The following is a 13,397-nucleotide window of genomic DNA, read 5'->3' on the forward strand; positions in this document are numbered from 1 at the left end:
ATGAAATTCATTTGACAGCATATAGCAATAAGAGTAACGTCAACAATGTTGTTTTGCATTTGGATGATAAGGAACGAACAGGAAGGGAGATTTTTTCTGCCAAACCTGTATAATGAACATCACAATGTTCTGATTTAGATATTCTGCGGTCAAAAGACGATAAGCGAAATTTTTAATTTTTAATTTTTAAATTGAGTGATTTAATGTAGTTTTCGTAAAATTTTCTCTAAGAAATGTTTTGAGGAATGAAGAGCATTAAGTTAACAGTGATAGTGATAAAAAAAAATACATCAGAAAACGTTACCAAGAGCGTTTTTTTGAGGATCAAACAAGATAGGACGAAGTTGCATCCATAAATAGACCCAATTTGGGGACAATAGACCCATATTACATACATTTCCCTCGTGAGTTATTGTCTTAAAAAAAGTAAGTTTTTCAACTTTTCGTGGTTTCTGATAGCAAACGACATGATAAGCATATCTAAGCATACCATTTAGCAGTAGAATATCGTTTGCAGGTAAATTCATTGATGAGTTATGATTAAAAACGTAATCGATGGCTGCATATTAGACCGAGGTTAGGGACGTATACCCTACATTCCGAGCGCGTGTTTAGGCCATTCGGTTCTGTTTCAATTTCCGGTTTGGGTGCTTGCTGGCACGATAAGAACGATAGTCTTCGTGTAGACGGATCCTCCGGACGGCGTTTTTGTTGGAATTGTGTTTTAAGGCAATGTCGCCATCAGAGAGTCTTGGGTTTGCTCTAATTGTTCTTATTGCCTTCAAATGCAGTAGTCGATCGTTAGTTCCACTTAGACGCTTACTGTGATCCTTCCGAACAATAGTTTTTGGCTCACGGAAACGTTTGAGGACCACGGCGAATTTAGCAAAATTCAACGATTTCGCAATTTTTAAACCTGACCACGTTGGATTTTCAACGTGGGTGTCCAAAATTAATTTCTTTCTTTCGGCTTACATCTGTCACAACTTTTTTAAATCTAAATGAATCGTAATTAAACTTTTACCACTGGAAGAGGAAAGCTTCCCAAACAATTTGCCGTGAAAACATTCAAGAATCGACCACTAGGACCACTGTTACAAAATTAGCAGTGCATCCAGATTTTAAGTGAATTGAGCTTTATGTTTTGCCAGCAAGACATCATTTTCCTCAAAAACTTTGTTTCAGACGTCATTTCGATCAGAAATGTCTTCTCCATGCAAAAATTTTGTTTTAAATTTCAAGGGTACCACTTTGAAAATTTTACAAGATCTAAAATGGCCGAATTTTTACAGCAATTAATTACGCAAATTTTCATACGGAGAAGGTTGATTCAAAAAAAAATCCTGGAGCTACTGTTTGTGCCACATCCACCGCCAAAATCTACAGACTATTCTGAAGTTTTCGGTGCTTTTTTGTATTACCATTTAATATTAATAATCATCTTAAATTCTTCCTGAATCCGCTAAAAGCCTCCCTAATAACAAAAATTTACCTTAACTTCTTCCTGAATTTATCAGAATTTTTTTAAATTTCAACACGTGAAAGGTATGAAAGCAAAGCATTACGCCGGGCCCATCCCTTTTACTTGAAGTTTTTGTTCCCTCATTATGAAGTTCCATGAATTGTCAAGAAGTTGTTGGAACTCCTCTAACATTCTGACAATTTTCCTTAAATTCATGTAACTTCGCATGACATGGTCTGAATTTAGCATAATTCCTCGAAACTTTATGAATAGCAGCACTAGTGGTGTTGTGGTAAGCGTAACAGTCTCTCACTCCAAAAGACCTAGGATCAAACTCAATCGGCGCCGTCGGGATTTTCTGAAGCATACAATCTATGATCTGACCTTTGGAAGGGAAGTAAACCCGTTTATAACCGGTTCATTAGTTTATAGATCAATAGGTAGGGTCCAGGTGTGGGAGCTGTCTTCCTGGTGCCGGTAGCATTGGTGCTCAGTTCGGAAAACAAGATCGACGGCAAACAAATCAAGGAAAAAGGAAAATTCATGAATTCTCCTGCAGTAATTAATGTAACTGCTCTGAAATTCTTTAATCTTCCTTGCAGTGCTAAGAACAACCCTCAACATGGTGAACAAGCCTAAATATATCAAAACTTCTCTGAAGTTCCCTGAAGATTTTGAAATTCCTTGAAGTTAATTGAATTACCCTAAGGCACACTGGTTTTTCCAGGTAATCTCGAAGCTACTCCAAATACCTAGAATTTATCCTGTAGTTCTTGCTATTGGCGGCCTGAAATAAATGAAACTGTCAATATATTAAATTTCCTGAAAATCACTGACAACAAGTCCCAGAAATTAGGGTCCTCCTTTAGGTCAGTCGATAAAGGCGCAGGAATTTTTCGGGTTGTAAAATGTCTTGACTTGCCTGGGTATAGAGTATGGAAGTACTGCCACACAATTAAACTAATGCAAAAATAGTACAGGCATCGAAAGTTCACAATTAATAACTGTGACAGTGCATCTAAAACATTAAGTTGAGACCACGCAAGAAGCTAATATACGATGAGAAGTAAGTTTGGAATGCAAATAACAAGAAGAAGAGGTTTTAAAAATATATTTGATGGTATCTAAACTGTTCAAGAGTTCTTCCAAACAGTTTCGGAACTTCATAAAGATTCTAGAAATGTTCCTTTAATTCATGAAGCTGTCCTGCATTTATCGAAACAAACCACTACAGATCTTTAAACAACCCCAAATGTCGGGACTTTCCCGAAGCCATTGGGACTGCTCTTAAGATCACTGAAGATATCTTTACCAAGCTTTCCTGATGTTCATAGAATTTTATTACATCCGAGTAGCACACTTTCGTCACAATAAGTTCCAGCAACTTGTTTATTACTGAAATAAGTCGTATATAAGTTTCTACAATTGATTTGTGACAAGTGTGCTACTAGGGCAGCTTCCACAATTTCACAGGAATTTTCATGACTTCCCCGACGTTCTATCCCTGAAGTTCTTAGATCTTCTCAAAAGTTCTTGCAGTTTCGCTGGAGCTGCCTTAAATTTCTCGCAGCTTCCCAAAATGTCACAGAAGTTCCCACAACTTCCCTAAATCACGCAGTCTGTTCATTAAATTTCTCAGAAATCCCAAGTATTTCCTTTTATTCTTGGGGTCTTCTTTAGAGATCCTCAAATGTATGTGCCATTAAGTTAAAACTTCCCTGAAGTTCTCGCCATTCTTCTGATGGCAGGAGCCTAAAATTATTTAAAATGTCTTGAAGATCTCTAAACATCCTGGCATTTTCTGCTCTTCTATGAATATCGCGGAGCTTTGGTGAATTTTCCTAATATTTTACATAAAACAGCAAAAAAAGGGTTATCTTCCAATTAATTCCACTTAATTCAGATACGTATTTCGACTACAATGTGCAGTCTTCATTATTGTCATTCCCACTAAAGAATTTATCAAAATCTAACCCCCTTAAGGACTCATCTCCTAGGTAAAAATTATGGCTAACCAAGCCTTTGGGATTTTCCTTACTAGAGAGTTGTGTAGATTTTTCTCCTTTACTTTACTTAAATCTTTGGTTTTTATTAGTTAGGTAGGTTCCGATTCAACACATTGTAGTTTCATTATTATACCTGTGATCTTGACTTCTTTACCTAGGAGATGAGTACTAAAGGGGGTTAAATTTTGATAAGTTCTTTAGTGGGAATGACACTGATGAAGACTGCACATTGTAGTCGAAATACGTATCTGTCATGGATACCAAAATTAATTAAGTGGAATTAAATGGAAGATAACCCTTTTTTTGCTGTTTTATTTAAGCATTCCGCTAAAAACCCAATTTCATTACTTCATTCATCTAATATTTTAGTTTTTTTTTTAATTTCCTTATTCTCTGTACGATCTTTAATTTTTGGAACTTCTTGAAGATCATTTCTCACTATTTTCATGAATTTAATGGAACTACTTTAAAATTCAAAGAAGAGCTAGAATTTCCATGATATTCATGGAACCGTCCTGAAAGCCTCAGAACTACCTTGAAGTTCAAGAAACTTACTTTAAAACTCATTTGATTTTTTTGGCCACTTCTGTGCAGTTCCTGCAATTTTCCTGAATTTAATGCAACAGTCATAAGGCTCTTTGATCTTCACTGAAGTTCACGAAATGTTCCTGACATCTATGGAACTGCCCTGAAGCTATCGGAAACTAATATAAAGGATCTTAAAACTTCCTCGTAGTTCTGGAAGTTCTTAGAGCTCTCTGGATTTTTTGGAATTTTAATCGCAACTTCTTGAAGGTTCCCGTATTTTTTCGGATGTCCATGGAACCAACACAATGTTTCAAATATGTTATGAAGTTCTCGTTGCTGTAGTAAAGCTCCCTGAAATTTCTCTGACGTTAATGGGGCTCCCAACTTTTTGAATTTTTATGGAATTTGCTCTTCTGATCATCTGTAAAACTCTTAAAATTTTCTTGAAGTAATATTCCTGAAGATTCCAAAATGTTCAGGTTTTCATGGTGCTGCCGTGAAGTTCTCAGAACTCTCCCAAAGCTTTATGACTTTAGGAAAAAGGTCAAAGAGCTTTGGGAGAGTTCTGAGAACTCCACGGCAGTTCCATGAATAACCCCACTTTCTTGTGAAATTTGCGTTCGTTTCCCTTGAATTGTTCTTAACCAATCCATATCCCTTTTAGACTCCTTTGCCCGTCATCCGCAGATCATCATTTCCACATATAGTTTAGACACTGAACAACGATTGTAGCGAAAACACTTTTTTTTTTAATTTAAGAGACACTACATAGAATTTTATTGCTAGGCACTATAATTACTTAAACTAAAAAAATGATAACTCTTCCGTACGGGGTTCACCTCGGTCGACCGATCACTAGCCGAACTAGCCACCACAATCAACCAATTGGTAGCCCCGTGAAATACCTAAAACTCAGTCAGTGCGGTTGGTTGCGTCCGTTATTTTATGTTGCTCGCAAACAGTGTTCTTTAACTTACCTGACGTATTCTGGAGTTTCTCGAAGTTGATGTTTATGCAGTTCCTACTTTTTTTTTTAAGTTCACGGAACTGCTCTGAACTTCTCGGAACTTCACTGCTATTTTTTAAACTTCTAAAAAAGAGAACTGAACTTCCCTTAATTTCTTAAAGCTTCTTTAAAATGTCAGAAATATTCTCAACTATTTTTTTTTTTAAATCGACGGATTATTTTTCAATCGATTGTTTTCATCACAAGAATGGAGCAATATTTATGGCAGCCCTAAGTATGTACCTTTATAGTAGATAAAATTTTCAACCGCTTCTTAAAAAAACATCCAAATGATCCATAAAACCTCGGTGAAAATCCGAAAAAAAGTGTGAGTGATTCACACATAATAACAATATGATCCATATATTATGAAAATTTTAACAAAACCATTCAAAAGGTGTACCAATTAATTAATAGGTATGATCCACAATGAGACATATGTTGTCATGTTTTGTATTCTAATGTTATAATCTTGATTCATATACCTTGAAACATTGTTTTTTTACTATAGAGGTAACTCAATGACTAGAAGGTGGTACCCTCTTCGGTCCCAAGCTAATTGATGCACCCCTCGAAACATAGGAAAATCCACGAAACCCTCATTTCATCTGTCAAACTTTCATAGCGAATCAAAACAAACCTAGTGTAGTACTAGAATTTAAACTAGAATGGGGTACGTCAATCGATTTGCTTGATACCAATAGGCTAATCAAGTAGTGAGCCAATTTTAAATCGTGAGTTTCCAACCGGTGCTTTTACTGCGTAGCTACTTAAATTAACTGTCGTACGATTTGTTTTTAGTCAGAGGAGTAGTAGAATAAGATTCTAAAATAATTTGTTTGTGCCCCTTAGATACAATCAGTTCAGAAGCAAACAGATTGTGTCAGAGGAAAACAATAGCTGCAATTTCAAAACCATCGACTAGATACTTACGTCAGATAGTGACTTGAGCGTGCCACAATCGATAGAACAGTTCTCGCACATAGGGGGTACATGAGCGAATCGGCGATCATTCCTTTTGCCAGTGGTGGCAAAGGGAAATACCTCTCACCGCCCTTCACCCACGGGTGGGATTGATAAAATGAATGCTCGATCCGATTCGCACCTTCCTCAAAATTGTCCTTTGCTCGCTTTCTACTTTCTATTTAAAATTTTCACAGTGCAAAAAACAAGGATATCTTCCATTTAATTCCACTTAATTAATTTTGATACCCATAACCGATACGTATTTAAACTACAATGTGCAGTCTTCATCAGTGTCATTCCCTGTGAAGACTTATCAAAATCTAACTTCCTCATCCAAAATGAAACTGCAACGTGCAGTATCAGAAGCTATCTAACTAATAACCAAGCTAAGATTTGTAAAGTAAAAGAGAAACATCTATACAACTCTTTATTAAGGCACTTCACTTCACGAAATACGAAGTACATGACAGATACCAAATTTTTTTTTATATCTTTATTAAGGAGACTTTCAGCCGTTGGCTGGCTCGTCTCCGACCTATACCAAAATTACTTAAGTGGAAATAAATAGAGATAATATTGTTTTACGGTTTTATTTTAGAATTCGCTAACAAGAGCTAACATGAGAGCACACAATCCAAAATGTTTAAAATATTTTCGGGTGTGAATGGTCGATTCTTAAACGTTTTGCTTACATGGCACATAATGGAGAACTTCAGGCCAGTTCCATTAAGTTCAGTAAAACATCAATAAAACATTTTAGACATTCAGGGAACTTCAGAAAAAAATCAGGGAAGTTCAAAGAGATCTTTAAAAAGTAGAAGGGTCTGTGCCTAGGGGCACGAACGGAAGCTTGACGTAGGACCGCTAGTGGACGAAACAAATGTGAACATTTAGTTCTTTTAATTGATCAATCATCAATTATCTTAACTCATTCCGTTTTTTATTTGTAAGCATATCAAATTTATAGTATTTATTTCAAAGAGAAAGTTGATGAAGAGAATCCAAGGGACTGTCAACTTGAGTATTTTCGATTCATCTACCCGACTTTAAAAGGTGTATTTGGATTTTTTTTGTTATTTATCAATTTTTAAGTTTTGTGCATTTTGGTATTAAAGTGTATTCAATTCACCCCTCACAGGATTGCCTTCCGAATTATATCTAGATAGAGCTGGAATTAGGGCCTAACAGCTTTTGTAAACAATGACTTCTATCGATGATTTCTAGGAACTAAAGGCACGCCCATGCGGACCAACATAACCATCGGATAGGGAAAGTCTTTCCCTACCCGCTGAGGAGGTTGGTTTGCGTGGGTGAGCCTTGAGTTTCTAGAAATCATCGATAGAAGTCATTGTTTACAAAAGCTGTTAGGCCCTAATTCCAGCTCTATCTAGATATGAATGGCGCGGGGCGGTAAGTATCATTTGTGAAGAATATGTAAAAAAAGAAGGGACTTCGAGAGATTGAACTCGTGAGAGCTAATTTTCTCACAAATTTGATTTTATTGGCTTTCTGGGGACTAAATTTACACCAAAAGCGAATTATTCCCACTTCTCTCAAATTCTATATGGATTTTTAACACTTCCTACCAGCGTCTTCTGGAAAATGGTCGGACGATGATTAATCTCACCAATTCATTCGGGCCTACAATTCCACACCTTCTATAGAGACCAGGTTGAGCCTTGGTAGCTAGCTGCTTGCGGGAACTGATGACCTTGACAAATGTCCAAATAATACTCTTAACAAATTTTTGGTGGCCCTGAAAAGGACCGTTTTGTAGTGATGGTTGAGTAATGCTGAACTGAGCACGACAAGCTACTGATTCCGATCCTAGCCTAGCGGTGGGACTTCTTCCTCCTTCTCTATGGTTACTCATATGAGCTCTGCAGCTCGCTGCTTGCAGGCAGCCTTTCGTTGTTGTTGTTGTTGAAAGCACTCCTGCTGCTGCTGGACTGGACACCACCACTTACGGTCAGGGTTCCTTCCATTCATTTTGGCTAAAAAAATGTTTTATAAAATTATGGAATAATAAGATATTATAATAATATTTTGTTTGTGTAAGCAACAAGAAAAGATTGTGGAGTTTGTGTTTGACACATAATACCAGCCAATGTTGCTGCATGAGAGTCGCAATAAGCGATTTTGTCATTTATCTCACCCACTCTTCACTCTTCACTCTTCGCGAAGAGGCGATCAGAAAATCGCTCATTGTGGCTCTGTCAAAGCTAAATTTGCAGGTTAATGTGTGGAGAAGCATTATGGGCGACAACCGTTGAACTGCTGCTTGCGTTGGCCGCCGTGTTGAAGCTGGTAGAAATCAGTCGAATGAATTCTGCCTGTTGCTGTGCCAGTTGTTGAATGGCAGCGCCGCCATCTTGTGATGCTGCCTGGTCCTTCGAGCCGGATATGAACCAGTGACCTATGTCAAACACAAACTTTAAAAATTTGTCTTGTTCCTTACACATACAAAATACCATCATAATATCGTATTATTCCATAATTTCCTAAAACATTTTTGTTATTCAAAATGATTGAATGAGCACCGTTCAGTGGGTCCGCATCGAATTCGATTTTTAAGTCTGTGTTAGGGAATGCGCTGTTTTCAGACATTCGGTGATAATTTTGATCACCATTGCAACAGTTGGACATTTGGTATTTTTCAATAGTGACATATTGAAAATTAAATAAATGTTCATTTTAGCAGATTGGTAGATAAATTTCCAATCGTTTGCCTTGTTTAGAATTAAAATCTATCTGCTATTGGTCGAAACCTGACCTCTTTTCGTAATGCTGTGCATTTTGGTTTTTTGAAATAGCGTGGAATCTATAGATCCTGTGGAGATCTATCTAGCCCTGATGTATGTGTTGGTAGAGGGAAAAATGTAAACTTTGCGGGAGACGATGTCTTAACTCTCGAAAGCAATTTTGTGAAATATGAAGTAAAACAAATCCTAGCTAGTTCTGCATGATGATTTTGTTTGATTTTATTTATTTGTAAAGTCGCCGGGAAATACCAGCTGGCGATTTGTTTTTTATGATAACTCCTTACTTGAAAACCAAAACTCACAAACAGGCTGCTTTTTCATGGTATACAGTGTGATATTTCAATAATCAATAAATTATCTCAACATTTTGGTTTGCCACTTCATAAATTTTGGTAACATACAAAAAATTATATAATCCATATTAAATTTCATATGTAAGCGCCGATTGAAACAATTTTTTCGACGTCACTACAAAGATGATTGATTAAACGAAAGAAACGAATCGTGCGGAATAAAAGCCGAGGAAAAACCAATTGCACCAATATATTCAGGCCTACACTTCCACACCTTCTATAGATAGGTTGAGCCTTGATAGCTAGCTGCTTGCGGGAACTGATGACCTTGACCAAAGTCTAAATAATACTCTTTAACAAATTTTTGTTGGCCCTGAACAGGACCGTTTTGTAGTGATGGTTGAGTAATTTTGAGCTGGGTGTTCAACACGGATGAGGCTGTCGAGCTGTATGTCGTTTGGAGCGAGGGTGACACGCTTGGCATAGATGACCGACCCGCAGCGTCTCACGAAGAGCTACTATTTCCGATCCTTAGCATAGCGGTGCAGCTTCTTCCTCCTTTGATGGTTGCTTATGTGGGCTCTGCAGCTCGCTGCTTGCAGGCAGCCTTTCGTTGTTACTCGAGAACAATTTTCAACGCCACACGTCGAAAGCACTGCTACTGCTGCTACTAATTTCGACGACCGAACACCACCACACAGTGGTGTGGTCGTTGGGAGCGTGTGGTTCTGAGTATGGCGATGAGTGTGCAAAATATTACGCAATTCCATCCTCACTATTCGCACGCGCCCGAAGATCGGAGGCGAATGCCACTTCGACTTGTTTCGTCTACTTACTACTCTCCGACGACTGTGCTGGGGAAGCAGCATATGCCTGTAGGTAATTGGTGGATTTTTTAGTTAATTCGACGCTTTTGGACAATGCTGGACATTTACCAGTTTTTCAATAGTTTCTTGTCGAAAATCAACATTCGGAGGCATTGTTATCGATGCGTAGCCGTATTTATGATCGATTGGTGATAAAAGTAATGAACCAGGGGCAGCTGAGTTATTAACGTTCAAAATCTTTCTTAATTTGTTACATGTTCCATTTTCGGTTTTCACAAAGTGTACCCCCATATAGAAATTAAAGACGTAGTCCTACGTCAAAACCCGCAGGAAAGATCCAAGAGCTACAGAAAAGTCTAGCACTTCAGTGCAGTGCAGGAAAATTTCATGAACTTAGATGAAGATCAAAGAATAGTTCCTAAGCTTCATGAACATTTCACAAACTTTACTAGACATAAAATAAGATCTTATAAAGAGATATGCTTCGGATATGTTCAAAGAAGGTCCAAAAACCTCCAAAAATAATTAATTAATTAATTTAGCTTTATTTAGGAGGCTTTCAGCCTTAGGCTGGTTCGCCTCCGAGAACCTCCAAAAATAGTGAAACATTGAGAAAAGATTCGAAAACTTCTGGAATTTTTCGAAAACATCAAAAAATTCAGAAAGAATAAAAAAAAATATTAAAATCGTTCTCATAAAGTGACCTAGTTTAAGGTGGCACAATAAATCTTATTTGAAATGTACGTGACAACTTCGAAGAAAATAAATTCACCCTCTGAACACGTCGATTTAGCTTATTATTTCACATTGAGAAAAAAATAATCTTCAGATCGATCATTAAGCTTAGCCGAATTTATTTATGATGTTTTGTCGTTGATGGACGTGCTGGTTCTTCTAAAGAAGTAAAATTCGCTGAAATTAATTTCCCTTCGGTCGTTAGCATCGCTTGAATTTATCATCCTACTTCGTCTATCCTTCGATTATTCCTTATCATAAATTTGACTTAAATTATCTATGAGGACCCATGTTTTAAGTTCATTATGTAAACATAGTAATTGGGGATTTGATACACTTTGAAAATCCTTAAAAGCAGCAATGCATGCTTTTTGCTCTAATTTGAAAGCTAATGATTTAATGTTTGCCTTTATAATGATAGAACACATTTATAGAATATTTTATCAAGAAATTTATAAAAAAAAATGCTAATGAAGTTAACGATTGAATAACAAAACAGTTTTTGGAGGGATTGGGAGCTGCTTTAAATTTGTTTATAAACAATACAATGTTTGACTTTGTCGCCAATCTTTAAAAGGTTTTTAAAACAGCAAAAAGCTGAATTACTAAGCAGGAATCATTTACGATGTGAAATGATATATTTCATCAAAATGGATTATTCATTGCCATTATAAAATCGTCATAAAACAGAGTGGATGCCAAATGGTTGTTGAATTGTTACTTGGGATGCATTATTACATCCTGAATCAACAAAAAAATTTCACTTGAAAATAAATATTGAGAAACATCAGTTATCAAACACGCCCCGCAGATCATATTGACCCCGTTTTACGGTATTTTATGGCAGTTCCATTAAATTGACCACTTTGTCAAGCAGTTTTGGCGTGACTTTCTACCAGCGATTTCACAAAACTGGACCTGATTTATATTTTTTATGAAACGCACAAATGTTGGCTACTTTTCTCGTGATTCTAAAAGAAAAAAATAACAAAATAATGTTTAATTTCAAAGTTCAAGTGGTAGTAACCGTCATTTTAGCTGCTCGAATGAAGTGGTTAATTCCGGGAAATAGCGAGAATCTTCAAGAAGCTCCAAAACCTAGAGATCGTTTATTCCAGATTAAATCACAAGTTACTTAAGAATTTTTCAAAATTGGTTGGAAATGCTATCTAACAAGCTCCATGTGATATTTTATTAGCTAGAGAAAGGTCTGAAGAGGTTAGATGGATAGTTCTGCTAGAACACGGCAGCATAAAAATTTAATAGATGTTGAAAGTGAGCAATCATACGAACCTGGCATCACTGTCCTCCACTGTTCGAAATCATTCCACGTTCGCCAAAAATGAAAACAGCTCTTGAGCACGACACCTAAAATTCGTTCAAAATGTTGCCCAAGATGTACACTACAACATCGCTCCACCAAACATCCAAAGAACCCATGGTTCCCTCCATCATCGTGGTTTATGAATGCAATTTCTGTTGAATACACACCGGCACTCGTCCGTATGCATCTACCTGTGTGCTGCTGTGCATTCAACAATATGCCATTGTGTCCCACATTTTTTCTAGATCCCCCCGACTAACCAGCGCACCTAGATAAACCGATAGCAGTGCAAACAATCGTAAAGAAACAGCAGTGAGAAATAATAATATAAGTCCCACACTCTACTCACGAGAAAGGAATAACAATAATAGTAATACACGTAATCATAAAGCAGTAACCCGTGTAGATGTGTGAGATTGTTTGGTTTTCGGAATATATCCTGCAGCTGAAGTGTGCACCGAGTGATCTGAGGAGCGATTCGTTCCCAGACAAGAGAGCAGCAGCTCAGTAAATAGTGAAACCAGCCTCCGGGGGATCATAGGCGTCCCCACCTGTCTGCTCTGCTGCCATCCATGAGGGTGTTTGTGTTGGCCGTCTGCCAGAAGTGAGAAAAGTTGTCAGTGTCGAAGAAGTGAAGGAGCGGAAGTAAGGGGGTAAATTTTATAACAATAACCACAACGGCAGTCGGTGTACAGCAAACCACTTCTGAAAACGAAGAAGAACGAGCATAAGAAGAAAAAGCAGCCCGAAGTTTGAAACCGGAAATCCCCTTCCGAGATTCCGGGGATCTCGGGTCGCCGTCAGATAGTGAGGTGGATTGCGGGAGAGAGGGTAGGAAGTGGAAAGAAAATTTGTCCGCAGGCCACGAAAACATTCAGGAAAGGAAGACGCCCGGCGCACTAAAGGTGGAAAATAATGGCCGGATGTGTGTGTCATATTTTACTATTCTTTCTCTTCGCCCAGGAAACGGCTTACGGTAAGGATACATTTTTTTCTTCTTTCGTACCTTGGGTTTGAAATATTCCGAGAAAATATAATATTTATTTTTATTGTACAATTTGGCGCTGCGTCAAGGGGACCGGCAGCCTCGGCTAGTGCCGCAGCTGGACGACGGTAAAAACTGCCTAACGATGAAATAATCTCGCAATTGAGATAAAATATACGGTCTCGTGTGGTGGATTACTCGGCGGTGACGGCGGTAGATTTGATTCATTTCCGGATTTCCATCTTCCGGGTGGTCATTTGTCCGGGTGCTTGTTGAATGGAGGGAAAAACGCTTTATTTACGTTCCATTAACCGGGTTTATTCGAGGATAAATGGCACTTAGTGGGATAATCAATTCGAAGGAGACTTTCGGCTCTCGCGTGGTCAAATGTGGCTTTTTGTCCTATGGAAATCGGTGAAGGTCAGTGATTAATGATACGAAGCAAGGTTCCGAACAATGGATAGAGTCAATCTAGTCCGAAGTGTCTGTCGTTCAGAACAGAG

At 37.7% G+C, this 13,397-nt stretch overlaps 1 protein-coding gene across 2 annotated transcripts in view; it reads left to right on the forward strand.

The window, feature by feature from the left end:
- Positions 1 to 13,397, forward strand: part of LOC135710939 (lachesin-like) — a 280,940-nt gene that overhangs the window by 60,567 nt on the left and 206,976 nt on the right. For both annotated transcript variants that reach the window (XM_065233662.1, XM_065233663.1), the window contains exon 3: positions 12,155 to 12,885. In XM_065233662.1, the coding sequence (XP_065089734.1) occupies positions 12,825 to 12,885 (61 nt within the window). In that variant the 5' untranslated portion in view covers positions 12,155 to 12,824. The remainder of the gene's footprint in view (positions 1 to 12,154; positions 12,886 to 13,397) is intronic.

Source organism: Ochlerotatus camptorhynchus, unplaced genomic scaffold (assembly GCF_037179485.1).
Source record: "Ochlerotatus camptorhynchus isolate MF236.1 unplaced genomic scaffold, CSIRO-AGI_Acam_v1.1 ptg000406l, whole genome shotgun sequence".
NCBI lineage: Eukaryota > Metazoa > Arthropoda > Insecta > Diptera > Culicidae > Ochlerotatus > Ochlerotatus camptorhynchus.